The 25,189-nt window shown below is 40.6% G+C and overlaps 1 protein-coding gene across 7 annotated transcripts; it reads left to right on the top strand.

Moving 5' to 3' along the window:
* Window positions 1-3,524: 3,524 nt before the first annotated feature.
* On the top strand, window positions 3,525-24,805 carry hdac9b (histone deacetylase 9b). Of its 7 annotated transcripts, none has more exons than XM_004077816.5 (11): window positions 3,525-4,019; window positions 10,068-10,306; window positions 10,592-10,760; window positions 11,784-11,907; window positions 12,006-12,127; window positions 17,780-17,911; window positions 18,217-18,332; window positions 19,561-19,683; window positions 20,143-20,320; window positions 20,439-20,653; window positions 22,842-24,805. In XM_004077816.5, exons 1-11 carry the CDS (start codon window positions 3,911-3,913, stop codon window positions 23,178-23,180), a joined length of 1,866 nt encoding a protein of 621 aa, XP_004077864.1. In that variant the 5' UTR covers window positions 3,525-3,910; the 3' UTR covers window positions 23,181-24,805. The 7 variants fall into 7 exon arrangements, with proteins under 7 accessions (XP_004077864.1, XP_011483460.1, XP_078789418.1 ...); XM_011485158.4 differs by having other exon boundaries at window positions 3,526-4,019; window positions 11,784-11,901; XM_078933292.1 differs by having other exon boundaries at window positions 3,537-4,019; window positions 10,592-10,762; window positions 11,777-11,901.
* The last annotated feature ends 384 nt before the right edge of the window (window positions 24,806-25,189 follow it).

Below are 25,189 nucleotides of genomic sequence, written 5' to 3'. Positions count from 1 at the left end.
CTCTGTACGCTGTGACATGACGTGCACAAAGTTGGATGGACTGTGTGTAACTGTTTTAAGAACAAACTGTGTTAAACTCTAAACATGACTGACTGCATGAAACCCTTTTCGTGTTATTTGATCCAACGTTCTAAGTGCAGCCTATATCACCTTGAAAGTCTAGCAGGAAATTCCACAGGATGCCAGACAGAATAACCCAATAAAAGTGAGAGCACCTCAATCGTTAGTGGAAAACCATGCTCACATAACTTACCCAGATGTACAGCCTAATTAGATTTTACCATCAAATCAACAGTTGTAGGCCTTTGTGCTTTTATGAGTCCCAAACCACAAGGTAAGGAGAAAAATCTGTTTGAAGTGACAAAACTTAAACCACTGCCTTTTAGCAGGTAGAATGGACGAGTTTCCAGCGCAGTGTGCTGCACCCGACATGCAGCGTCTGACTTCCTGCTATAAACTGATCTAAATTCACCACTCCAACACAGTTAACAGCGGTGACTCACAAGTGGCTGATGTAAGTAAGATGGTTGGTGCTGAGGTAATTCATGTGGAGAGGTAATTCTGTACCAGGGCTGCCCTCATAGCTATAAAGTAGCCACTAGAGAGACAAAGCTTATCGGGAAGGGTGGTGTGGGCGAGGGCCACGGTTACCTATGACAAAATGCTGTCTTCCCCTAGGAATGAGAGACGAAATCAGCACCTGACAATGATCATATCTGTGGCTGTCCTCACAGGTGGCACGATTAAATCAACATTGAGGGAGGGGAGCAACTTTAAAGTTTAGGAAATGCAGAAAAAAAAGCCACGTTATGAAGAAAACGATGGAGGGTGTAGCCTTTTGTCTCCCTCTCATATCTGTTGCAACACTTTGGTTTTCCTCTCCTCCTGCAGCCTGCCTCCCTGCTGGGTTTCATCATGCACAATGTGTCACAAGACAGCAGAGCGCTGGTGATTAAGCCAGCGCACTCTGGGAGTTGATCTGAAACCAGTAACTTTGATAGTATTAATCCTCTCATTTGGAGAAAAGAAACAGATACAGCATGAGCTAAACTTGAACAAATCCACATGTTCTGAACACGGATTCTTGAAACAGCATTTCAAAAGTAGGTTGGTGGAGTATGTTAGCCTGGAGGCTGTTCAAAACAACATCACGATGACGTACAGCTGTGGCGATGTGTTTGAAACAGAACGGTAAAGGCCAGACATTTCAGAAGGTTTCAGGGTTCACTGGTCTCTCTTTTGTTCATTATATCACTACCATTTTCCAATATCCCCATGTTCCACGTCAGTGCTTGGGTGAAAGAACAAATACGCTTGCACACATATTCTGACACGCACAGACTCACACAGTTTGTGTTTGAAATACAGGGGGTGACAGACAGTGAAGCCCTGGTTCTGGAGTGCAGAGCGGAGTGGCTCTTCTGACGTTCAATGCTTTAATAGGACTAAAGTAGACAAAGGCCGCCAATGACGCAGTAGGAGCTATAATGGGTTTGCCACATTGCAGGTTTACTGGACCCTGCTTATTGGGCAGACCTATTTCCAACTCCACAATCCCTCATCAGCCTCAGGAAGCTAGTTATAAATAAAAAGTGTAGGTTAATCGCAGCTAAGAGAAATGTCTCCACTGTTTTTGGAGTGTATAGTAGGGCATGGCAGAAGAATAGATGTATCAAGTAGGTGCATTAAAATTGTTTTAATTTTAATTCTTGCATTTTTGCATGTATGTTTTTAAGCAAATCTGGCCAAAAGTAGAGAGAAAAAACAGATAATCTTGACACAAATCATTATAAGTGAATGGTGAGTTTCAGTTTCCATCTTTTTTTCTTTTTGATTGTGTAATAATGGAAAATCACATGAACGTTGCAAAGTTGCAACTTTGGCGTTTGCGCAGCATTAAACCACAAAAACAGATTTTCTTTCCTTTTTTTGGTCAGGGTAATTGTCACAAGTGTGACAGACCCTCTTTTTCTTTTGAGTAATTGTGTCCTGGCCTGTGATGTGGCTAGCCTATCAGGTCACAGCTCACCCGTCTGACAGATACTGTGACAGATGGAGCTCTGGGTCTTTAGCCATCATTACGGTGGACTTGAGGGCTTGTTATCACTGACACCATCCCATCTAACCTGTGAAGTCATTTGTGAAGATCAATTGTTTGTCCAGTCCACTTAACTTTGATGTTTTATTCATATATCACTATTATTAATACTTAATGTCCACAATCACTCATAGTCTTCACTTGCAGGGATCTGCTATTTTTTATTTCAAAAACAAGTCTATTAATACTTTGAATTCTTCAAGGAAAACCAGCGCATTTGCATATCTGAGCCTTTAATGATCAACAGGTTTAACATGAACACATGGTCTCCATGGTTACACAACACTTATACATTACCATCATTCTTGTTTTTGTGTCTGGGGCGAGCCTGCAAGCCGTGCATTTCCTCCTTGGTTTCGCTGTGATAAAAGGATTGAGGAGGTAAATGTTGGTCCAGCTGAAACAACACAGTAAAACTCCTTCCCTGTGTCTCTGTAGCCTGGTCGTCAAAGCTCACAAACTAAAAATAGCCGTGCTGGCTCCACGCCCCTGGCAGGGGGACAGGTCAAATTATGAAGGAAGATGAAAAATTTAAAGGCACAGGCTGCTTGGCCACAAACTCAGCCCTGCATCAGTGGTTAGACAGAATATTTGACTTGGCTTTTATTGGAAAGAGTCGGATTGTGTTAACTGTGGAGTTTTAGTCTTGTGATGTTAATGGAAAGAGTGGTGCTGAGGGGCTTTTTCTCACCCACCAGTAATTTCATATCTTATGTTTCAGGGAAGCATAAGTAATAGTTTCTTTAAGCATAACAATTTAAGGGGAAAGAAACTTTATCTCTTAAAGAGGAGCTCTTGACACACTTTGAGAGGTTTTGGTAATTATGGTCATGCTTACGTAATTATGGTCACCAAGGATGCCAACTGTGAGATGGCATCCTTGGTGAGCTGGAAGCATGCTTCCTGAGAACCAGCTTTCCTCTGGATTCACACTGAACCTGGCACATACATTTAAGCTAATGCAGTGCGGTAGCACACTGCTTCCCAATCTGCCCTGTTTAGTTTGTGCTTTTATATTTTTGACATATGTATGCTGAAAGATTGTCTAATGTCCATAGCTGCATGATTTTTTTCATGAAAACAAGAAAGAAATACTGAGAAGGGAAGTTTGCAAACACCTAGAGAGATGTCCATCCATGCTGAAGATGGAGATATAAATAGAGTATACAGGTTCAATAAATCAGAAACGAGAGATAAGGTGAGATCAAGCCTCCATCTGCAGAGAAGGAGTCAGGAGACATGCCTTCTGGCAGGAGCTGAAGAAGACAGCTGTGTTTGGTGTGGTATTTTTAAACGCATCAATGCTGCTCCAATCCCTGCGCCTTGCCTGACCTATTTTTAGCCAGGGCTGGCCATTGTTCTATTTCTGTCACCTGTGGGCCACGCAGTTGTTGATTCACATGCAAATGAAGCTCGCTCCCTCCCTCAGTCTCGCATTCGTGCCTCTGCGTGGTGCTCGGTACACAGCGCGCAGTTTTTTTCTCCTGCAACTCCGCTCCACATTTCTCCCAATCTTCCCGCGCTCAGACACGGGGAGTGGGAGAAAATAGAGGCAGACCGAGAGGCAGCATTTGTGCTTTTGCACCAGACTGAGGCAGGACACCCCGGAGAGACTAGCGGCAGCCCTGCAGAGAGGCTGTGTGCAGTCCTGTGCTCCACAACAGAGTAGTTTCTCGGGGAGGGGAGGAGTTGGAGGAAGGGGGGAGACAGTTGCCTGTTGTCGCGGTTTCTCTCTCCCCTGAGTGGCTGAGGGGTGGCTCTTGTTGACGGGAAACGCAAGGCTTGAGATGAGACCTGAGCGCTGAGTGGAGTATGCTGCAGACGATTTACGAGGGCGAGTCAAGTTTCTCCACAACAGAGGGGCGCGTCGGACACCAGCAGCTCCCCAACCAGACCAAGATGCACAACGTGAACAACTCAGGTGATCATCTCACAGCCCGGCGTCTCTACTCCTTCTTACTCTCTTCTCTATTACTCTATATCCATTCCCTCTTTTCTGTCAGTCAGTCCATCCTTTCTCATCAAAACTCTTTGCGCCGCGTCTGTGCGTAAAGACAACCCAAAGCCCTTCTTCACTGTAATGTGGTAGGACCAACTACCTCCTCATCCTCAATCAATCAAGGTATTTACTTTTACAATGGCATATTACTAATTCTTCTTCTTTGGAGGTTTTTGAGGCGTCTGTCAAATTTTTAAAAATATATTTCTATGTTGTCCTGAATTCAGTTTTTTGGGGGAAGAAGTGTTGACAGTGTGCGTTTAAGCTTCCATGTCAGTGTACTTTTGAGGGAACAGGAAGAGCTGTGACAGAAATACTGTGGGGACATGTGAAAGGTTTCTCTCTGGACATTTACCACGCGCACACGCGCGCACACCCCCTCCCACGCACGCGAACGCACACACAGAGACACACGCACGCACGCACACACTGGCTGGGCTATTTTTGAACTGAGAATTGAATTGAAAAGTACATAGCTGACATCAGAATGACTAACATCTATTCACTGTATTGACTCAGGATGAGTCACTTTGTTTCTCCCCACCTCCCCAGCCCTAACTGTGTCTATTGATAAAATGTGAAGATTGCCTTCAGAAGGGAGGAATATTTTTTAGACAAATGTATTCAAATGTAATTACTTAGAATAGTTAACCAGAGGGCATGACAGAGAGTATGTTGTAAAATTACATGAGGCAGTTGTAAAACCAGTACTTTGTGTCTAAAAGAACAAGTGAGACATTAAAAAGAGTTCCAGTAAAGAAAACAGATCTTAAGAGAAAAACCCAAAGGCAATGGGATGAGCATTAGGATAGAAAAAAAGGGGGTCAAAGGTCAAGATTTGAGGATGACAGAGTCCATGTCTGTCAATAGAAAGGTTTATTTCAGGTTCTTTCATATCAGGTAACCCAAGCAGGGCTTTCTTCTTTTGTCTTGCTTGTGAGTCAAACAAGAGCTGTAGTGAGTGCCTGTATTCAGGCCCCTTGCTTTTTCTGTGGGTCAGCTATTCTTAGGTGAGTTATTTTCAGCTTATGGCATTAGCCTGCTAAGATTAGGCGTCTGTGCGTTATCATTCCATCTCAGCATGCTCCTGATATAACAGCAGCTTGGAACAGATATTTATAAAAACTGTCTATTTAATTTGTTCTTTCCACTGCAGAAGATATCGACAGACAGTGAATAACTTTATCTGTCTTAAGATTTTCTGCTAAATAGCGCAGCTTCTCTACTCTTTTCCTTTTTATTTTTATGCCTACAGACAAGTATTTAGTTCTTACTGTAGGTTGTGGTGTGTTTATTTTTTCAGGTAAATAAAACTTTTATTGTATTTCTAGTGCAACACTTGAAATTTCATGCAGTCCTTCTCTGCTAGTACATTTCAAGTGGAGCAGTAAAAAGAAGGATATACATGCACTTTCCTGTTGATTAGACCTGTTGTATCAAAGTTAAAAATAAAATCAAGCTATTCTAAGGTGGGTTTTCACGCAGAGACAGAATAATGAGTTTTTGTTAGATAAAAATACCACGCAAACTTCAAAAGAGATCTTTTAATTGAGAACAATGTCTCCGCTTTGAGGTCCAGTTGTCTGCATACATGCGTAGTTGAAGTGAATGGGATTCTGTGTTACCTTTGTGCTACTATAAATGAAAAGTGCTACATTTTCATATCAAAAATTGATCAAAAAGGCAAAAGCCTTTAGTTTTTGTCAATATGCTTTTAAGAAAACAAGATTTCCGATTTGTTTTTTATGGATAACTTATTGTGGTTTTTAGTGTTTACTGTGGATCAAAACATTTCTGTAAATGTTTATTGGTATGGATTTTTTTGGAGCTTTAGTAAATCTGATGAAAAGTTGAAGGACTTCCTGTTTATCATTTACCATTTTTGTGTATTGTCTGTCTTTTATTCAACCTAGTTTATTTTTCCTTCTACTCATACCTTCCTTTTTTAAGAAATGCTTTGAGTAAACACCTGACAGGAGACTGGCAGGTCAAAGGTCTGAAGCGTCTGAACTCGCTTCTACTTGTTTGCAGAGTCTGAAAAACGCAGCTTTGGGTTGGTTGAAGGAACAAGCTCGAGTCTTAAAAATAAAGACCTGTTTCCTGCTTTAGATGCACCAGCTGCTCAAAATAACAAGGCACTTAATGAGAGATCCAGCACCACATTGCAGTCCCGAGCATAAGCTTATTTTTTGCCCTCAAACATCTTCTGTATCTCTGTTTCTATTTATAAAGGCAGACAGGAAATTTAGATCAGCGCACATGTCTGCTCCATCTAAAAGCTCACAGCTTCCATGCTTAAAGTGTCATCAACCCCCTGAATTGTAAAATTCTGATTTATATTCAAGAAAAAAGATAAACTAGGTTAATGCTTTGAAACCTTAATGGAGGAATATTTTAAATGATGTTAAAGCTTTGCAGGTTGAATACTCTTGTTTTGCTACATTCAATTTTTCTTAATTTGAAAAGATGGGAACTCCTTTAGATAAGAGGCTATAACAAGATTTTGGTACATTATTATTGATAATATCAAAAGGGTTTTGTGTTACAACTTTGCTTTACTAATATATAATGATTGGGCAAAATTGATTTTTGCTTAAATAGTAATGAGGATTGTACTTTTTTTAATGATTCATTTTTATACATTTTTAAAAATAGATCTCTAAGTCTGACATCAAAGTTTAACAGCTGGACTTTTTATCTTTTGAGGTGAATTTTTAGTAAATAATTTGTTTGTTCGTTTTGATTTCAGTCGTATTGATTTAAGTTTCTATCGTAATGACACAAAAAATAATACTTTAAGCGTCAGACACAATATTGTAAAACTAACGGTTGCTTAATTCTGTCATCTTGATCAAAATTTTTTTTTATCAGCATACAATTGTGTACAATAGAAGGCTAATATTTAAATATGTGTCTGCAATGAGTAACCTGTGAGGGGAAGTCTGGTTATATACCCTAAAGCAAAAAAAAACAAAAAAAAAAACAGCAAAAAGTAATAAAAAGGGGAAGAGAAAAGAAGCAGCCATCAAACATCTTAAATTAAGGCTGTGATTGTCACTCTGACCGCCGCCACTGCTAATGAGAGGCAAATCGGTTATAGAAATAAACACTGTGAGGGTATTGGTGGTGTAGCGCTGCAGTGGGAGTGTGGTCACAGGCAATGACTCACCCAATCCCCCTTGGCAGGCCCTCTGCAGGGAGAAATCTGGGCATAGAGTGGGCTGCGTGTTGCTCCCTTGTTCTAAAAACAAATTTGTTACCTGTCATTCATAAATCTTCTGTTTACCAGAGCCTGCAGATGTTACGGTGCTCTTTCCTGTAATTTTGAGGCCCGTCATTTTCAGCCAGGATGAGATAGTTCTATCATGGTCACCATCACCAGCTGCACTGCAGGACCCCTGATGCACACACACACCCCTCTGAGCGTTGAGAAAATGACACAAAAGTTACATAAATGTGACACTGCTTTTATTTTTGCCTGTGTTAAATTGAGCAGACAGCCTCTCAACTGTGACAGTCTTTCACACATTGTCTATATTAAGATTCTGCTCAGAAAAGCATTTATATTTAGCTTCAGTAACTAGTGGTTCCATATTCTCTGTTCCCAGTTTAGGCTGAAGGTTTGAGTTTATATGGTTTCAGACTGCTTTTCACATTCACCTTTTAGCCATTATCTTACAAAAATACTACACCAATGTATTTTATTATTTTAAAAAGAAAAAAAAAAAGAACGTGTTTCTATTTCAACTAGTGACGAGAGTTTACAGTACATGGTTAGTATCAAGGAAACTGCTTCCAGGCATTTCAGTTTTGTTTCAGTTTAGTGTCATTCCTGTTGGTGCAGATGAGAATAGAACACATACGTGAAGCTGTTCTATTTTTCTTCAAGGGCTATATTTCATATGGGCTTGGTTATCAAATATGACTTAAGCTTTCACACTCTTCCTCCTCCATCCCTCCCTCTATCCTGTCTGAAATTTTCTAAGGCGGGTTCAGCTTGACATGCTGATCAACGTGGATATTCTTAATGTCAATCAAGCCAGGGTGGTGAATGAAACATGATATTAATTAGATCTCACAGTGGGTTTTTCTCCTGGTGATTTTAGTTTTATGTATTTTTTAATGGGGCGCGGGAGCTATATTTGGATCCATTAGGTAAAAGTGGCTGTGAGGCTGAGTCCTTTCGATGGTTTGCAGGTTCGGGCTTCTCCTGGAACGGCGCCCGTCACAAAAGGCGTCTTTGTTTAGTTCTTTCATGCGAACATTAATATTCTGTGTCAGGAGAGAAGTTCCTGTTCCACAGGTGCCTGCTTGCTGCATCTGCAGAGTTGCTGCCCTCCTCTTTCATTTCAATGATGCTGTTTTTAGAACACAGACAAGAAAATCCTACCACAGGAGTCCCTTCTAGTTGTCTTCACTTTCCGAACAAGTTTAAAGACCCTCTTATTGCTTAGATGTTGATTCTCTGCTGAGTGTTTCTGTGTCGGAGGGTTTTGTTACATTTTCTCTCTGTCTATCTCTGCTGGGGACTCCTTTCTTATATAAGAGCTGAAAAGCTGATATATTAGCCAACATGTCACATTGCCACTGTAGGCAGTAAATGACATGCAGCGAGACTCAATATCTGCAGAATAGGGAGACTAAATTACGCCGCCAGCGTTGCCATGGCAGCGGCAAGTTAGGGTGGTGGATACTAGGGTGTGGGGGTTGTCACAGACCAGGATTGCGCCACTTGCTTTTATGTTTCTATTTATATTCATCGCCACCGCATACACATGGAACGAAAAACAGGCTGCCCGACAAAACAAACAGGAACCATGCAGCTTCACACAGTGAGGAGAGGGGCGCTGCATTTCAGATTATGAAGAGGGCGAGGATGCTGGTTGTTTTACCAGAACTTCTAATCATCTTTTTAGTGCAGTTTAGGTGCAGATGTGTGACAGAACCATGGTCTGATAGGCTTCTAAAGAGCAGGTGGTGTTGCAACGTGTTCAATATTTGCACTCTGAGATGTGACCCTTGAGAAGATTAAGGCAGTGAATGCACTCGATAAACCTCCCTGCAGCAACTGGAATTTTAAGTAGGTTTCTGCTTCATAGAAGCAGTCTGGACATTGGATGAAAATAATCTCATGATTATAATCTTTTTTATTTTTTTATTGTGGGACATTTTTTCGATTTTAGCAAAACTTGTGTACATCCCTAAATTTCTAAAGGGTAATTTTTAGGGAAAAGTACATAATGAAGATGTCTCATTAATTCAGCTGGGTGTCAAAATGGGGATTTTAAAGAAAAGATAACGAAGATGAGGAAAATAATGAATAAGCACTGACAACTCTCCATGGAATAGAGCTGAAGTAACTTTGATGTTGGCAGCTGGGCGTTGGTTTGGTCTTTGTAACAGGCGGAACAGTATGTAGAGGTCGAAAAGACTTTGTGTTTGGCAATTTCTTATAATAGTTCATACCTTTGGGTACTCTGTTTGCAGCATCTGCTCTCAAGGACAGAGATGGAAAGATCAGGGTACAGGAATTTACAAACACACGAGTTCCCAGCCGACTTTTTCTTGAATTATTTATGGCAGAAAGACTTATCTGCTTGATGTTCTGGTGCAGACAGAGGAAAGGACTCCCTTTATTTATTTATGAAACAGCGGGAAGTCAGATTTCATGTTAAAACTTTTAATGACCTTTTCAACATTTCGTGCCACATGTCCATTGAGCAAAGCATATGCATGAGCTGCCGCTCCCAGAAGATTTGGAAATGACGGATGTGTTGCTGTTTGTTTTTGTTTACTGTCATAATTGCTTCCTAAGGTTCTGGGCGACAGATGCTTGTTTTCTTACTCACACGCTCCGTACATGTATTTTTTTCAATCCCACATTAGTTCTTTTACTTCTTTTTCTGCACAGTTTGGAACAGAGTACACTCATCCTCTCTTTTACTGTGTCCAATTACTTTGCTGCAACAGATATAAAACCAGACGTGCCATTGGCTGTGGAGCCCTTATCACCCTTGGACCTGCGCACTGACCTGAGGATGCTGGGGCCAGGCTCAGACCACGGCCTGTGGGAGAGGCAGCTACAGCAGGAGCTGCTTCTCATTCAGAAGCAGCAGCAAATCCAGAAACAGTTACTGATCAGCGAGTTCCAGAAGCAGCATGAGAAGCTGACCCGGCAGCACCAGGCCCAGCTCCAGGAGCATCTCAAGGTTAGCTTCTCTTTGAACAGTTGCATTATTGTCTGCGCAGCACAAAAAGACAGACTGCAACACAGCATGGCACTGTGCGGATACAGTAATTAAAGTATATGTCAAGACAACTTTACAGAGTGCAGCAGAAGAGAAACTATTCAACGATGCTTAGTGTTTAGCAACACAGCAGGAGAAAAATGTCAAAATGACCCATTAAAGCAAAGCAAAGTGATCTGCAGAACTTATCAGAAGTTGCTAGGCTTTTACAATTAAATGTATCTTTTTGCTGATGTGCACCCTTAGCTTCAGCAGGAGCTCCAGGCCATGAAGCAGCAGCAGGAACTTGCAGAGAAGGAGCGGCGACTGGAACAGCAGCAACAGCAAAGCCATCAGGAGAAGGAGCAGGAGAGGCACCGGCGAGAGCAGCTCGTCTCCAGCCTGAGCCTGAGGGGCAAGGAGCGATCCCGAGAGAGTAAGAGCTCGATACCGCCATTATTAACAAGTTCTACCCATAAAGAGCTGAACTTGAAAAAAATATATAGTAAAGCCTCGGGCAAAAACAAGCATGACATTCCATTTCTAAAACCATTTTTATGCATAAATGAAAAATATGCATACTTATTTAATAGGACAGGCCTAATATAGGTTATTCTGTCTGAAAAGTCTTTTCCCTGGACTGTTTTATCCCCCTAATAATACCCTTTCAATAAAAATGGACCAAAATGAAACACAACTGTTAGGTTACAGCACACAATGTGAAATTAACCACTTTCAATTAATCTTTGTATAAAGCTGATATATTTGTTACTCGTGCAATGCTGAAAGACATTAAGCTGCAAGCTGGTGATGTCAAATAGCGAGTTTCTTTATTGTCAGTAGAGGATTATCAGAAGCTGTGAAAATGACAGCATACATAGAAGAAAGCCTGGACAATTATTAGATTTGCCTCAAACGTTTTAAAAAAGGAGATGATGATTGCACTTTAACCACTCCATGAGACTGATGACATAAAGTGAAATTCAAGCTTTGGATTTATGCTCCAGCGCGCTATAGAAATAGCTCCAGGTATACATTACTGTTTCTTCCTTGTAGTTAATAATAGACAAGATATACGACTTTGTCAAGTCAGGTAATTTGAAACTGTTCTCTTCAGCTGTAACCATGAGATGGGGAAAAATGTTCCCGAAAGTATCACTTCTGCAGAAACTAAATAGATTTCTTTTACCACTAGAGGGAAATCTTTGACCACAAGGAGCAAAAATCCTTTTACAATCCCCTTGTTTGCTCTGAAAAAGAATGGAAGTGAACGTTTCTTTTCTGCGGGGATTATAGAAGAAACAGTTTCAAACCTCTTCCCGTTAGTTCTAAATTCTAAATAGTTCTGTCTGTTGAATAAAAAACACTTTAGACCCTATGCACATTAAGGTTAAATATCAATGCAGCAGCAAATTTAGGGTAACCTCCGTCCCTTTGGTTCTGTCTTTTGGTCCCACAGGTGCAGTGGCCAGTACAGAAGTGAAGCAGAAACTCCAAGAGTTTCTGTTGAGTAAATCCGCCAAGGATCCAGTTGTCAATGGAACTAATCATTCTTTTGTCCACCACCCTAAACTCTGGTACACGTGAGTGTTTCCTAATATTTCCACACAAAAAGATACAAAAAATGAATGTCTATTATGTCTGATATTTTTTAGTTTTAAATCTTTGTGTGCATTCTTAGGTCCTCACACCACACATCACTGGACCAAAGCTCTCCACCTCTGGGTGGCACATCCCCGACCTGTCATTACACTCTGCCGTCACCCATAGAGAACAAGGATGACTTCCCCTTGAGAAAGACAGGTTAGTACATTTCCTCACTGACTTAGCTTAGTCATAAAATTCAAATATGACCACTTTCTATATAGTTGGTTAACATAAACTAAAATTGTTCAAGATTTTCTATTTTCCAAGCAGATTATTATTACAAAAAGTGTCTTTTTTTACCTTGTTGAGGGCACTGATTGAATATTTCCTGGGGGTTCCTGATGACCTGCTAATAACATCAGTTAGGGTCATCATGACCCCTGCCCCCCTTCTCTTTCCCCAGGGCTCAGCACAAATCTCAAAGCAGTGGTGCACAGATGAACTTAAAGTCTTTCCTTTTTATGTATTTTAGCTTTCCCAAAAAACGCACAAGGAAGAATAATTTCTTTTTACGTCACAGATTCAAATATATCACTTTTGCTAAATTCTAATTAAAAGGGAATCACATTCATCCCTGTGTTATAAGAACATACCACGGTTCAAACGGTTCTTTTAAACAGTTAGGGGTTAATTGGGTGAATTTAGGCGCATTAATTCCTCCAGACTTTGTGGGCTTTAAAACCGTTTTGAAAATAGGTTCCCACCAAAAAGCAGCTCAGGTTTATTGTTTTAAGTTTGAGAAACCCTGTGGGAACGACTGCGTAAGCAGCAATAATTCCTGCCTCTCTTTTTAGCGCAAGCATGAACGTTTGCCAAGGTTGAAGCTGAATTTTTCTGAGGTCACCAAATTATATTCTGTTTTTTTTCTCTCCCATGTCTCTTTAAATTACATTTGGAAACAATATTATGCTTGGTGAGTTGGTGAACTACAGGCCTGTCATTCTGCGTGTATACACGAGCTGGAGATCAAACACAATTATCTCTTGTAAAATGGAGTCACAGAATGACAAGAAGAAATATCTGAAAGATAGATGAAAGGTTACAGAGATTTCTTTTCTGAAGTACTGTTGTATTCACTTTGATCCTTGGCATAGTCAGAACAGAGGAATACCTCCTTTAACATTTTTATCTTTGGGAAATACCTTCAGATCTACTGAGGACTGTTTTCAGAAATAACAGGGAGGTGGTTAAAGGTAGATTTATATAGTTTTTAGTCTAAACACAACAAAGCAGGTTTAAACAAGTATGAGAGAAAAAAATAACATTGCAGTCTCACCACTGTGCTGACAAATGCTTTCATAAATATCCCCCATTTTTCAGTGCCCTGCTCTCCAGCTCTCACAAAATTTCACTTACTTTTTGGATTCCTAAATCTATATGTGGTCATTTCCTGCTCAGGCATTCACCCCTACTTCCCGTCTGTCTTCAGTTAAATCCTCTGAGAGTTTGGCATGCAAAGTGCAAGCACAAAGGTAGTTGTGTTCCCTGGGCCACTGGCTGTCACTGATAACTGATTGGCAGGTGTAGCCGACTTAAGGACCAGCACAAGCAGGATGAAACTCCACAGAACTGTTTGTTTAAGAAAGATAGCCCTTTCAAAACAACGTAGAGGTGACTTAAATGCGCCAAGTCAGACACCCTACTGCTTTGTTTGGCTAAAATACCAAATTAAGTTCTTTTTTTCTTGACATTGAGGTGAGGGTTCCATGTAAAGCATCCTAAAAGGTCTGTATGTATTTTAAAAACTAAAAGTTAGAAATACAAGTCTGCTCCTCATTATTAGCTATTTAACTTAGTATCATCTAAAAAAAAACTATCTGTGATGCCCTCATCTCTCCAGTTCAGGAAAACACTAATAAAGAGGCATGTGCAGACCGTGTCGACTCAGTACGGATCCTATTTTTCAATTCCTGAAACTGACTTGAGTCAAAGGCCCACTCGCAGTCTGTGGCAAGAATAGTTGAGGCTTAGCAGAAAGAAGTGCGACACCCGCCTTGGTTTTGACCCAGTTATTAAACATGTCTATTCAGCAGGTGCAGGGGAGATATTTTCAGGTGCAGTCATGTGAAAAAGAAAGTGCACCCTCTTTCATTTCTGAGGTTTTAAATATCAAGACCTAAAATAGTCAGTGGCGCTTACAGCATTCTTAAAGTTAGATGAAAACAAGTTTAGGTGAGCAACAACACATGACATATTATATCATGTCATTATTCACTTACAGTGATATTCTTAAACACTAAAGTGGAAAGTGACAAACACAGGGCCGTTTTTATTGGTCTCAAGGAAAGTCTGGAAATGAATATTAACAAAAGTTAAATGAGCTTAAATGAGCTTGTGCAAGACATGTTCTTGTGGCATTTTTCTGATGATGGAGGAAAGATATTCAGAAAATTAACCTTAAAATTAAATATCTGAGTGTTTTTTTATTATTATTCAAATCATTTTGAATCAGGAGCCAGCAAAAAAATGTAGTTTGAAAGAGATTGTATTTGTAACATAGAAAATATGCTGGGTGGGCCATAAGTTCCATGCTTAGAGCTCTCAGCTATAAGGAAGGAAAGGGGGAGCGGGGTTGCTCCGTCCAAATGATCTTGCCCACATCTCAGAGGTGAATTTCTAAAGAACTGCCGCTCTGCAGAAACCTTGTCCTAGAAAATGACTTAGGTTTTTGATTTTGGTTACAATTGTTATGATCATAGTTAAAAGACCACTAGGAACGATTTGAAACTAATCAAAAGATGATCAAAGTGGGTCTTTGATCATCAGTGCTCAGAAAGACATCTACAGTCATTTTACTAAAAACTGTAAACGGTTTATAAAATTACAATACCTGGAAAACTGATTAAAAAAAAGTACGATTTAGTTTTTGAGGAATTGCCAAAATACATCATTGTTATGGCCCAAATGACTCAAGGATCCCACACATATGAAGAAATTATAAGATTGGGAAGCTCTGATGAAAAAAATAAAAACAAAAGATGGAAGCACATCAAGAACCAGGCGTGCCATGGGTCTGACCCTCTAACATAGCACAACTAGAAACAAAGCATAAGAAACATAGCTGCCTATAATTTTAAACTTAACAAAGAAAAAACTTCGGTCAAATGATGAGTTCAAGCTGTCGGCCAGGAGGAAACCTCTGACGTCTTTAAAAACGGCAGGTCAGCCAATCAGGTTGCTAGAAAAAAAGGGAGAAATATGGGTTGCATTCATTCATAAAACTGAAGCTACGTACACCCACACAGGACTATGTTCTATGTAAAGACTACATGCAGTGCTGCTTATGTGTACAGACTGAAAGTGAAGACGAATAAACCCAGTAAAATTTTACAAGGTCTAGTGTCAGGTGAAGAGCCAGGAACCAAAAAACACGGGTGGATACGGACTGTTTGCGGGTAAAAAATGGACCAACCTGTACTGGCCACACTGGTGGTCTGGACAAAATACCAGTAAACCCATGAAACAAAAATGTTCATGCATATTATTTCTTTGGGCATGCTGCAGGCAACAGGTAGTAGTGAACACTTAAGCAACACGTAAGTGTAAGTAAGGTTGAAGTAAGTGATTTAACATTTTTCAACCTCCCTGAACTCTGTGCACTGCGTAGGGAGCCTGCTAGTACTATTCAAGTGAAAGGTGCACAGTCCCTGCAGTCCCTTGCGTGCAGCTTGGCTGTTAGGGAATTAGACAGAGCATAATTTGTGTGGGCATACTACAGGTATTTTCCAGACACTTACCTATCACCTGCACACCCCGTGCATGCAGCATTTGCACGAGGTCAGTAATTAACCAGCCTTACTAACGACTGGAGTGCTGCATAAAGGGCACTGTACAAAAGCATGCCCCATGCATCATAGGTTTGTGTAACTTACTATATCCTTACAAATACTTTACCATACATTTACTACATGTACTACAGCAGTTCGTTCCATTTTCATGATGTCCCTTAAGGTGGACATACAAGCCTCAAAGAAACTGCAAGATACACCTGTACTTCTAAGATGCAGCCCTTTCTCTCTACAACCCTCTGGCCTGGACAACCCCAAAACCTGCACCAACCAAACGGGCCAACCCACATATAGTTACTTGTGACTAAGGCATAAAGTATAGTGGTGGAAAGATGATGATGTGGTTGTGTTCTCAGTTGAATAACTTGAAATTTAAGTCACTAACATGATCATCATCTCTTTTATCCATCATCTGTCTGTCTATCAGCATTGTCACCCCTTTTAATTAATAAACACTTTTTGTCATAAGGCAGCATCCGCGTAGGGAAAGCTATTTGTACTAAATTCCCAGCAGCATGTCTTTAAAATCTAAGAATAAACCTTAGCCTTTTTTAACAGCATCTGTTCATTTCAGGATGTAACCCAAATTGAGACAGATTTATGACTGCGGCACATCTTGGGCATTAGCACATGTAACACGCACAATCACGTCGCCGCAGCACAAGTTACCCAGGTGTTCAGTGGATATGCTTTGCAGCACCCATCTTTGCCTCCTGTTGCACCATGCATCAGGGCAATTTCTTTTCCCGTGGAGACATGTGAGAAAGTGTTTGTTCCTACGCTGCTGTCTGGCGTTCCTGTGGCGACCAATTGGGATGCGTAGTTTGGTGGCAGCAGAGTGTAAAAATAGAAAGCAATCAAGGCAGTAGGGCGTGAAGCGAATTCATATGACTCCCAACAGCGCTTTCTCTCCATTTATCTCTCTTACCTCCTTTCTTCCTCCCTCGCTGTCTTTCGTTCTACCTCACACCCACAGGATTAGAGGTCTGTGCCACGTATTAGGGAAGATGGTTTTGATGCTTTTGACAAAAGCCAGAAATAGCAGCGAAGCGCCCGCCCTCCTAACTATGCCCCCTCTCGTCCTCCCCGCAGCGCTGCCGCGTCATAGCTGCACTTTCCTATGCACGCTTGACTGTTATGGGAACTATTAAAAGGACTAATAAATTATTGATCACAAATAAATAATTGACACAGGTTGGCTATTGTGTAACAGAAGGTTTACATAACTTTAACAGAGCTTTGTGCTCTTGCTTTCACTCAGAGGATGAGCGTATGCATTCTGTTTTTTTTTTTTTAAGTGTGTAAGCGCACCTGTGGGGTTCTGTGTGCAAAGGTTGATGGGAACTATTTCTCTTACAAAAGAAATTTAACAAAAAAACAACAACACCACAGTCAATACTTTTGACTTGTCCTTGTACCTGTACAGAACAGAGTGCACTCCTTGTTGGTGGGTAAGCAAGTTGGAGGTCTTAAAATCAACTTACTAGATTTTAAAAGCAAGGGGTCTGTTGTGGAAGGGACACTAACACGGTTGTGGGTCAACACTGTGAGACTGTAGCAGAGTGTTCATATTTGAGTATCTCTGGTTTGCATTAGGGGTAGGGGGTGAGGAGAAGGCCTGAAACATCTGCCATGTTTTTGTGTTAGTTTAACTGTTGCTACTGTATCAGGCTGTGGTCACCAGGGCTGCAGGTAGCGAACTATTTCACTTAGAGCCTGTGTGTTGCTGAAAGTAATTTGGTCCAGATGATGTGGAAATGGGCCCAATCCCAACTCGTATAATTTATCTGAAACCTTCCTCAAAATCACAGTTCTTCACAGTGTTCTTTGCTTTTCAGCTCATTTTCTTTTGTTTCTCCATATTTTACAATAATCCAATTTTAAAAAGGCTTTTTAGCCTAATTCATTCAATGAAATAATCAGACGACGCCTTTGTGATTATGACATTTGTCCATCAATTAGAAGTCTGCGTTTTGTGTGCTAAACCGTATACAAACATAATCTGTTCTTTATTTTTTAGCGTCTGAGCCAAACCTGAAGTTACGATCCAGACTGAAGCAGAAGGTGGCTGAGAGGAGAAGCAGCCCAATGCTAAAGAGAAGAGATGGAAACATAATGACCCCATACAAAAAGAGGGCTCTAGAGCTAATGGGTATGCATATAGTTTGACTTTCTTAAAAAAAATTACATGATAAATTTGATCTCCTTTCTGAAAAGAAAATTTTTTACAAATGAAGTAACCCTATGTAAAATATAGGTCAGAATTTTTAGCCAATTTGTAATTTAGCTGAATACGTAAAAGCATTCATCTTCTCATAAATGTGTTTAAAAAATACTGGTCAGGCAGCCATCCTCATTCACATTTCTGTCATGCTCAGCAGCTTTCAGGCTGGGCATTTTTACATGTGTTTAAAATACGAGCACGCAATCTACATCCAACTCCTTGATGTTTTATAGACTCTTCGGCGACCAACAGTGCCCCTGGGTCTGGCCCCAGCTCTCCCATTGGGGCTTCCAGTGCCTTGGGGACTGAAAATGGACCCTCCTCACTGCCTACTACTACAAAAACGGAGGTGTGTTGAAAAAATAAAAATCACTGCAGTCAAATTTCCTACATAATGGCGTCACAAATTGTGATATTACAGTGGATCCCTTTTTGTTGTTTTAAATTTAAGCTAAATTGTTGCTTTAAAATATTATATATTATTATAAATATTATAAAAACTGTGTTACTATGAGTTTTTCATGTTTTCTTCATAAAAACAAATATGCTTTAAAAATTACAATTTTGAGATAGATTCTTTTACTTACAGATGAGCTGCAAATTCTATGAAATGAAATGAAAAACTAAAAATGACAGTCTTGGGTGTGGGCTCTTTTGTTGTTATTTTTATCACTGTCCTGGCTGCTTTTTTACACTGACTTGTTTTGAGGCAGTTCCAAGTAGATTCACGGCTGAGTTACTGACCATAACTCGTCTTACTTGAGCTCACAAGGCAGACTATTATAGAATGTGGCCGCTATGACACATCTTTGAAAAATCTTGACAGAGCAGCTGTGTTTTCTTTGACCATCCCTGTTTACTCTCCCCGGGACCTCTAGTGACACGGGGAAGGGAGGGACACCCTGACACCGGGCTGTAGGTTGCAGCTTAGGGAGAAAGACTGCGGATTTTAATTGATATCCCAGGCACTGGTAGCCAAAGACACCCACATGCTAACAACATAAACACAGCCTTGCTATTGTATTGGCCCAAGCTGAGACTCTCATGACAGTCATTGGTTGACTGTGGGGCTGCTCGTGGACCCCATGCCTGTTGCACAAGCAAAGCGTGTTTGTGCACCGTTACATTAGGTATCCTTTTTCAGAGGGAACGGGTCCCTTGGGACAAATATGGGCCGGATATCCACATACAGGTCACTGAGTACTGGTCGGGGTTGGAAGGATAAACATGGCGGTTCCAAAACCACATGCTGGTCCACTGCTCTGCTGGGTACAGGAAGTAAGCCCCAGTGCTGATGTTCTCTGAGAGTAGCCTGAGGGTGGGGACTGTGCAGTGCAAACAGGCAGCTGACTAGGGATTGAAAAAGTGAAGATGGAGCAAAGGATTTCAAAATGTTTGGTTATTTAAGTTGTAGTGAATCATCCTTTAAGGCCATTAAGCATCTAGGAAACTTTTTCTGTTGAGGATTACCATTTACCGGTAGCTGCTGCAAAAATTCTTTGAAATTGTGCGCAGTGTGAGCGCTGAATGTCACACTTAAAACTGACTCTCCTTTGTGTCCCATCTGCTTCATTCAGAGATGGCCTTCCCAGCCAAGATTATTCCGGCCTGAAGGCTCCATGTCCATGCTAAGCTTGTACACTTCTCCGTCTTTACCCAACATCTCCTTTGGGCTTTCAAATGCATCCTCCTCCATCAGCGTGAGTATTTGTTTGATAATGTGAGGTTTTCCTCTCAGTCGACAAGTTCCGAAGCTCGCCATCATTCTCTGCTTGACTTTTCTTTGTGACCGCAGGGCCCTGACCTGTGGCCCCTGATGATTTTATTGACCTTAGATAAATATTGTTCTGCAGTGTCTTGTGTCAAGCAAGCTCTTATCCTCCCCTATTACCTCATTTATCACTGCTTTTAAAAAAGTCCAAGTGCTCTCGTGTGCAGCCCCCCGATAACAAAGCACATGATATATCATCTTTTGACTCCGTGGCACATTCCATAGAGTCCTGTTTTGAGCTTCCTGCCATTGATGGGCTCTAATTTCTTGATTTTACTTCTGGTCTTTTGTAATAAGAATAATTATTAAAATAAAAAAGTTATTTTCGATTTACAAAAAAATTGAGCAGCAGTTGCAGAGCCTCTTCACTTTCTTTTCCTTTTTTCAGGCTGCTATAGGGTTGAAAGATAGATCCACTGAAATCAAGCATGGGCTGCCTGGGCATCTTTTGGGTCCTGTGCCCCTTCATACAGCTCTAGAGTCTAAGGTGAGCCCCAGTCACCAGGCTCTCCTCCAACACCTCCTGCAGAAAGAGCAAATGCGGCAGCAGAAGATCATCACATCTGGTAAGATTTTAGTTAATTTCTCTTTTATTCCTTCTTTTCTGGTGTAATAAATTATTATAATTACAATACAACAAAAATTGATAAAAAACAACAACAACGTTTCTATGTTCTTTTTAAGGCCAAAGCTCCATGTCACCCCACCCTCAATCTCCTCTGGCCATGAAGGATCGCCCCTCCAGCAGTAGGCCTAAACTACCAAAACACAGACCTTTGAACAGAACCCAGTCGGCGCCACTGCCTCAGAACACATTGGCCCAACTAGTCATCCAGCAGCAACACCAGCACTTCCTGGAGAAGCAGAAACAATACCAGCAGCAAGTTCACATAAATAAGGTAAAACCCTGCACATTAACATTCATGCACACAGGGGTCAGTTTAGAATTTCAAATGGCTTTTTACAACTCACTGCATTACTTTCAAGGTCCCAGGAGGTCTTATTTTTTACTGCAGGGAGTGTGATTTAATCATTTTAAGTACACCAATGCCAACCTATTTTTAGTCCTTTGAAAAAGCATGTGGGTCAGCTCAACTTTGGAGACCTGGGTCACAGTCTGTTCTTCTGTGAAATCCTGCTGTTGTTTCTACAAACCAAAGAACTTCTGCCTGACTTCAGATAGAAAAAAAAAATCCTTCCTCTTCCTCTAATTCTGTTATCATAGCTCAAGGCATCAGCACTCTTCTTTTTTGCTAACTCTGTGAAATTCAATTCATCTAACTGGAAATGAAGTAAAAAAAAAATAACTCTCTAGAATGCACTTTGTCCCTCTGTGGCAATATTTGTGTTTCTGTAAGCTGGCGGAGGTGACCTGGCTATAAACAGACTGACATTATTCTACTGAGCGACGTGTGCGAGGTGGTGGATGCAGTGAAAGGCGGCATTGTGTGAGCTCTAGAACTAAAGTGTCCCGATATTGAGTGCTGAATGAGCTACAGGGCTTTTGAAAAGCTCATACTTAGAAGCAAAAAGCTCAATGAGCTTCTGTTTTTGACTAACAGAAACTTCATGGACCTAGAAGTTTAGTTTTGTTTTTAACACACTCTGCCCTAATATGATCAGCTAGTATTTCCCAGGGTTCTACTGGAGAATCGATCCATTTGAAATGAATAATGACATCTGTTTGAGAAACACATCAACAGGGCCTTGGTCTGATCATTCAGGCCAATGAGATTGCAAGTAAAGCCGTTTTAAGTGGAAGTTATAAATGGCCACTAATCAGGGATAAGCCCTCAGTCTTTATTGAGATGGAGCGCTGAAACATTGCCCTAATTAATTTCCTCAGAGTAGCTTTTCCATGGTTGTTTTTAAACATCCTTTCAGCTTTTTTTTCCTCTTACAGCAGCAGTTGAGGACACTAATGGAAATTTACAACAGCTTAAGGATTTCAGAGGAGTTAAAGACTTTACCAATGTCAAACTAAAGAAGCTAATTCCTATGGGCTCTACTTGTTTATTGTGATATTTATATCAAGCCTGCATCCTGATCTTATTTGGTCTGGTTTTCCACTAACAAGAGCACACTTTAGGAGGCTTGTTTTTAGAGCCCCCTTGTGGACAAATGGTCCTAGCTGTTGTTTTCTGGCAACTATTAACTACAGTGAATGACATGCAAACCTGCTTTTATTCCTCATTCCTTCCTTTTTTCAGTAACAAACTAGTTATGTCCACTACATAGCCATTCAAGCAACCACTCATACTAACCAAACAATATTTGATTAATTAGTTAAACACATTTGGACTTGAGGATTAAACCAGAGGAACCCACATAATCTCAGCTAAAACTTCCTCACAAAAAAGGCAGTTTCTGTTGTTTTTACTGTAAACCTTTTTGTCGTGAAGACAACCTCAACTTTATAATGTCTTATTTTTCTTTAGGAAAAGAAAACAGAAACAGCTTTTAGGATATATTCAGCAGATTACCATAGTCAGTCAGTTCAGTCCTGATTTGCCTTTTTCTTTTTTTTCAAACCCTGTAAGAAAAAATTACAACAATAGCAATAAAAATAATCTGTGAAAGTCTTGTCTTTTAAATAAATTAAAAGCTGAAAACTCAATATTATCTGTTCTATAAGAAATTATAAGTTAAACCACTAAAGTAATTATGCTTTCATTTTTATCGAATACCTAAATTCACTTGCTACATATATTTGAATAAGTATGTTAAAGTTGACACTAAAAATCATATTGTTGTGTTTAACCCTTGTGCTATCTTAGATGACCCCACCCTTACATTGATGTGTTCTCCCTACCATGACAAAGGTGGATAAAGGTGGAAAGATTTCATGTAATCCATGGACAGCAGTGAAGATCACAAATCATTGAAGAAAAAAGGTTCAGAGCACTGTCTAGTGGGTCTAGATGACCCATCTCCCAATGTTAAAGTGCCTAGGACAGCACAAGGGTTAAATTTGTTTTATAAAGTATACAAACAAAACAGGCGTTGGTTACAAAAAATAACTTGATTAATGCAATGATCACTGCCTTCAGAATGTCAAAATGAATGGGAATCCTTTGTGTTTTGCAGCTGTTATCCAAGTCCATTGAGCAGTTACGTCAGCCCAGTGCACATCTTCAGGAATCAGAGGAGGAGCTGGAGGATCAGCAGCAGCAGCAGCACAAAGATGACATAGAGAGAATGCAAGAGGACGCGCTGCCCCCTGGAGGAGTCATTCGGAAGCACATGCTGAGCAGCAGCAGCGGCTCAAGCAGTGAGATGCCAGACGCTCCCTGTGGGGTCATCAAGGTCAAGGAGGAGCCAGTTGATAGTGAGGATGAAGCTCTGACCAATCAGCGCTTGCAGTCAGAGCAGAGCACCTATCTTCACCAGGTCAAAGGAAGACTGGTGATAAGAGCCATGATCTGAGAAGGGATGAACACGAGATCATCCACTCTCAGTGTTAACAAACATGCACAACTACACATGTGCTCACAAAGCACCGCATTCTGTGGAAACATGTTAGCTCTTTTCACTCCGCTGTAGACTCACTTAAGACTGTTTGTGATCCTTGTGTAGTGGTCTCTGTAAAATATGTAAGTTTGACTTGTGTACATATGAACTACATTTAGACCATTCTTTTTAAGAGCTGCTTCTGTCTTCTCAGGTTTGCTGGTTCTGACAAAAAGTTGTATATTTACTGTGGATTTAGCAACAAAGATTAACAAAGAGAAGCTAAAGCAGGTGTTTGGTTTCAGAGACTCCACTTTGTAAATTTTCCATAAAATCTTTGAATGCTCCTAAATTCATTTAATGACAATGATAATATATTAGTAAGTCCTCGTAGTGTGCTAAAAATCAACACTACATACTTTACTATTCTTGGAAGTCTATGGCGATGTTAAAGGTTTTCTGAGCTAAAATAACCAACATCTGTCTCAGAGAGAATGTATTCTTAAATCCTCAGAAAAGGATCCTCCCATAGGGAAGTCTTTGGTAGTAGGAGTGATATTGCCACTGAAATATGGTCCGCTGCTCATATTGCAATTTGAATGATAAAGCACAAAATCCCTCCTTGGGTGTGCAGGCATCTCCCAACACATCCCCAGCCTCCATGTCTCTGTCTGTAAGCGGTCCCAGAGCCAAAGCCCCGGGTTCGGCTGAGCTCTCCTCCCTCTGGGTCCAAATCAAAGCTCGACAGAGTTCCTGCCCAGCTTTCAGCAGAAGAGCCAGACTGAGCGAAAGAGAGAAGGAGAGAAGGTCGGGCAGGAAATGCCTTTTAGAAGCCAGGAGTTGGAGTGATTCATGTGCGCAGGAATGTTGAGAGAGGAGGACGTAGGGCTGGAGGAGTCCAAGGGGCCAGGCTTGAGAATTGATTTACTGTCAAGGCGAATTACAAAGTGAGTGGGGATATGGTTAAGGGAGTCCTTTTTAAAGGGAATCGCTTCCTTCGTATTCCCTAGTGGCATGCTAACCTCAACATGCAGGTTTGATGTTACTAAAAAAAAAGAAAGAAAAAAGCAAAAAAAAAAAAAAAAGAATAAACCTAGACCTTACTTCTACTTTTTATTAATTTCTTTTTTGGTGAACTTGTTTTTTTCCCCAGGAAGTGCCCATGGCGACATGTATAGTCTGTCTGCAAGAGATCAATCAAATGTATTGCATAGTTGTAAACCTTCCTGTTTCATTTGTGGTGTCAATTAAGTGTAAAAAAAACAAGCTTAATGTAAGGTTTTGTGTATGCATTCATGTGAAAAGCAAAATTGTTTGTCTTATACTGTACAGTCAGATCGTCCAGTTCTAGTGTTTTTAGTGTAAGTAAACACAATCAGAACAATGTGAGTCTTGTTCTCTCGCCCCTTTGATTTGGTTGTAATGAGAACCCCTTTGCTGCCAGTGGGGGGTGGACGTGGGGGGACTTTGGGATGGGGGGGTTGTGGTTTGTTCATAGCAGTTTGCTTTTCTTCTCTTTGTTGCCTTGCGTGATAAAAATCTCCTTTTTAAAAAAAAAAGAAAACAACAACAACAAAAAAATAAAGTTAAATTACCTCCGATGTTCTTGCACCTTTGATTGTGTTTTTCCGTCTCTTCCATTTGCAATAAAAAGGAAAGTTATTTCTTCTGAAGTTTAAACAAGCTTGTAAAAATTCTTCTTTCTAGGTCAAAAGTTGCCTTTCTTGATCATTTTAAATAAACGTTTCAAATGAACTGCTTAAATCATTAGACCAAGTCGTTTTTCCCACAACAGTTTCTACACAAACCCAGCTGTTTATTTTCAGCAGATCAGGGTATCCGTGTGTAACCTTTTAAAGGGAGCTTTAGGGATTTTCAAGACATGTCTTTGATGTGAACAAGTGAGGCTTGGTGTGGCACTGTGATAAGGTGCGCTGTGAACGGGTGATATATTACTTGTGTGAATACTTTCAAAACTAAGCTTC

Source organism: Oryzias latipes, chromosome 16 (assembly GCF_053564925.1).
Source record: "Oryzias latipes strain Hd-rR chromosome 16, Olatipes_Hd-rR_3.1".
Lineage (NCBI taxonomy): Eukaryota > Metazoa > Chordata > Actinopteri > Beloniformes > Adrianichthyidae > Oryzias > Oryzias latipes.
The sequence above is the reverse complement of the archived record's forward strand: the minus strand, read 5'-3'. Positions and strand labels throughout refer to the sequence as shown.

Bases quoted from the DNA above. Each gene is read 5' to 3' on its own strand.
- hdac9b (XM_078933291.1), top strand. From the start codon at position 3,911: ATGCTGCAGACGATTTACGAGGGCGAGTCAAGTTTCTCCACAACAGAG. The intron at 12,128-17,779 runs GTTAGTACATTT...TTTATTTTTTAG, and splicing joins CTTCCCCTTGAGAAAGACAG to CGTCTGAGCCAAACCTGAAG. The intron at 20,654-22,841 runs GTAAAACCCTGC...TGTGTTTTGCAG, and splicing joins AGCAAGTTCACATAAATAAG to CTGTTATCCAAGTCCATTGA.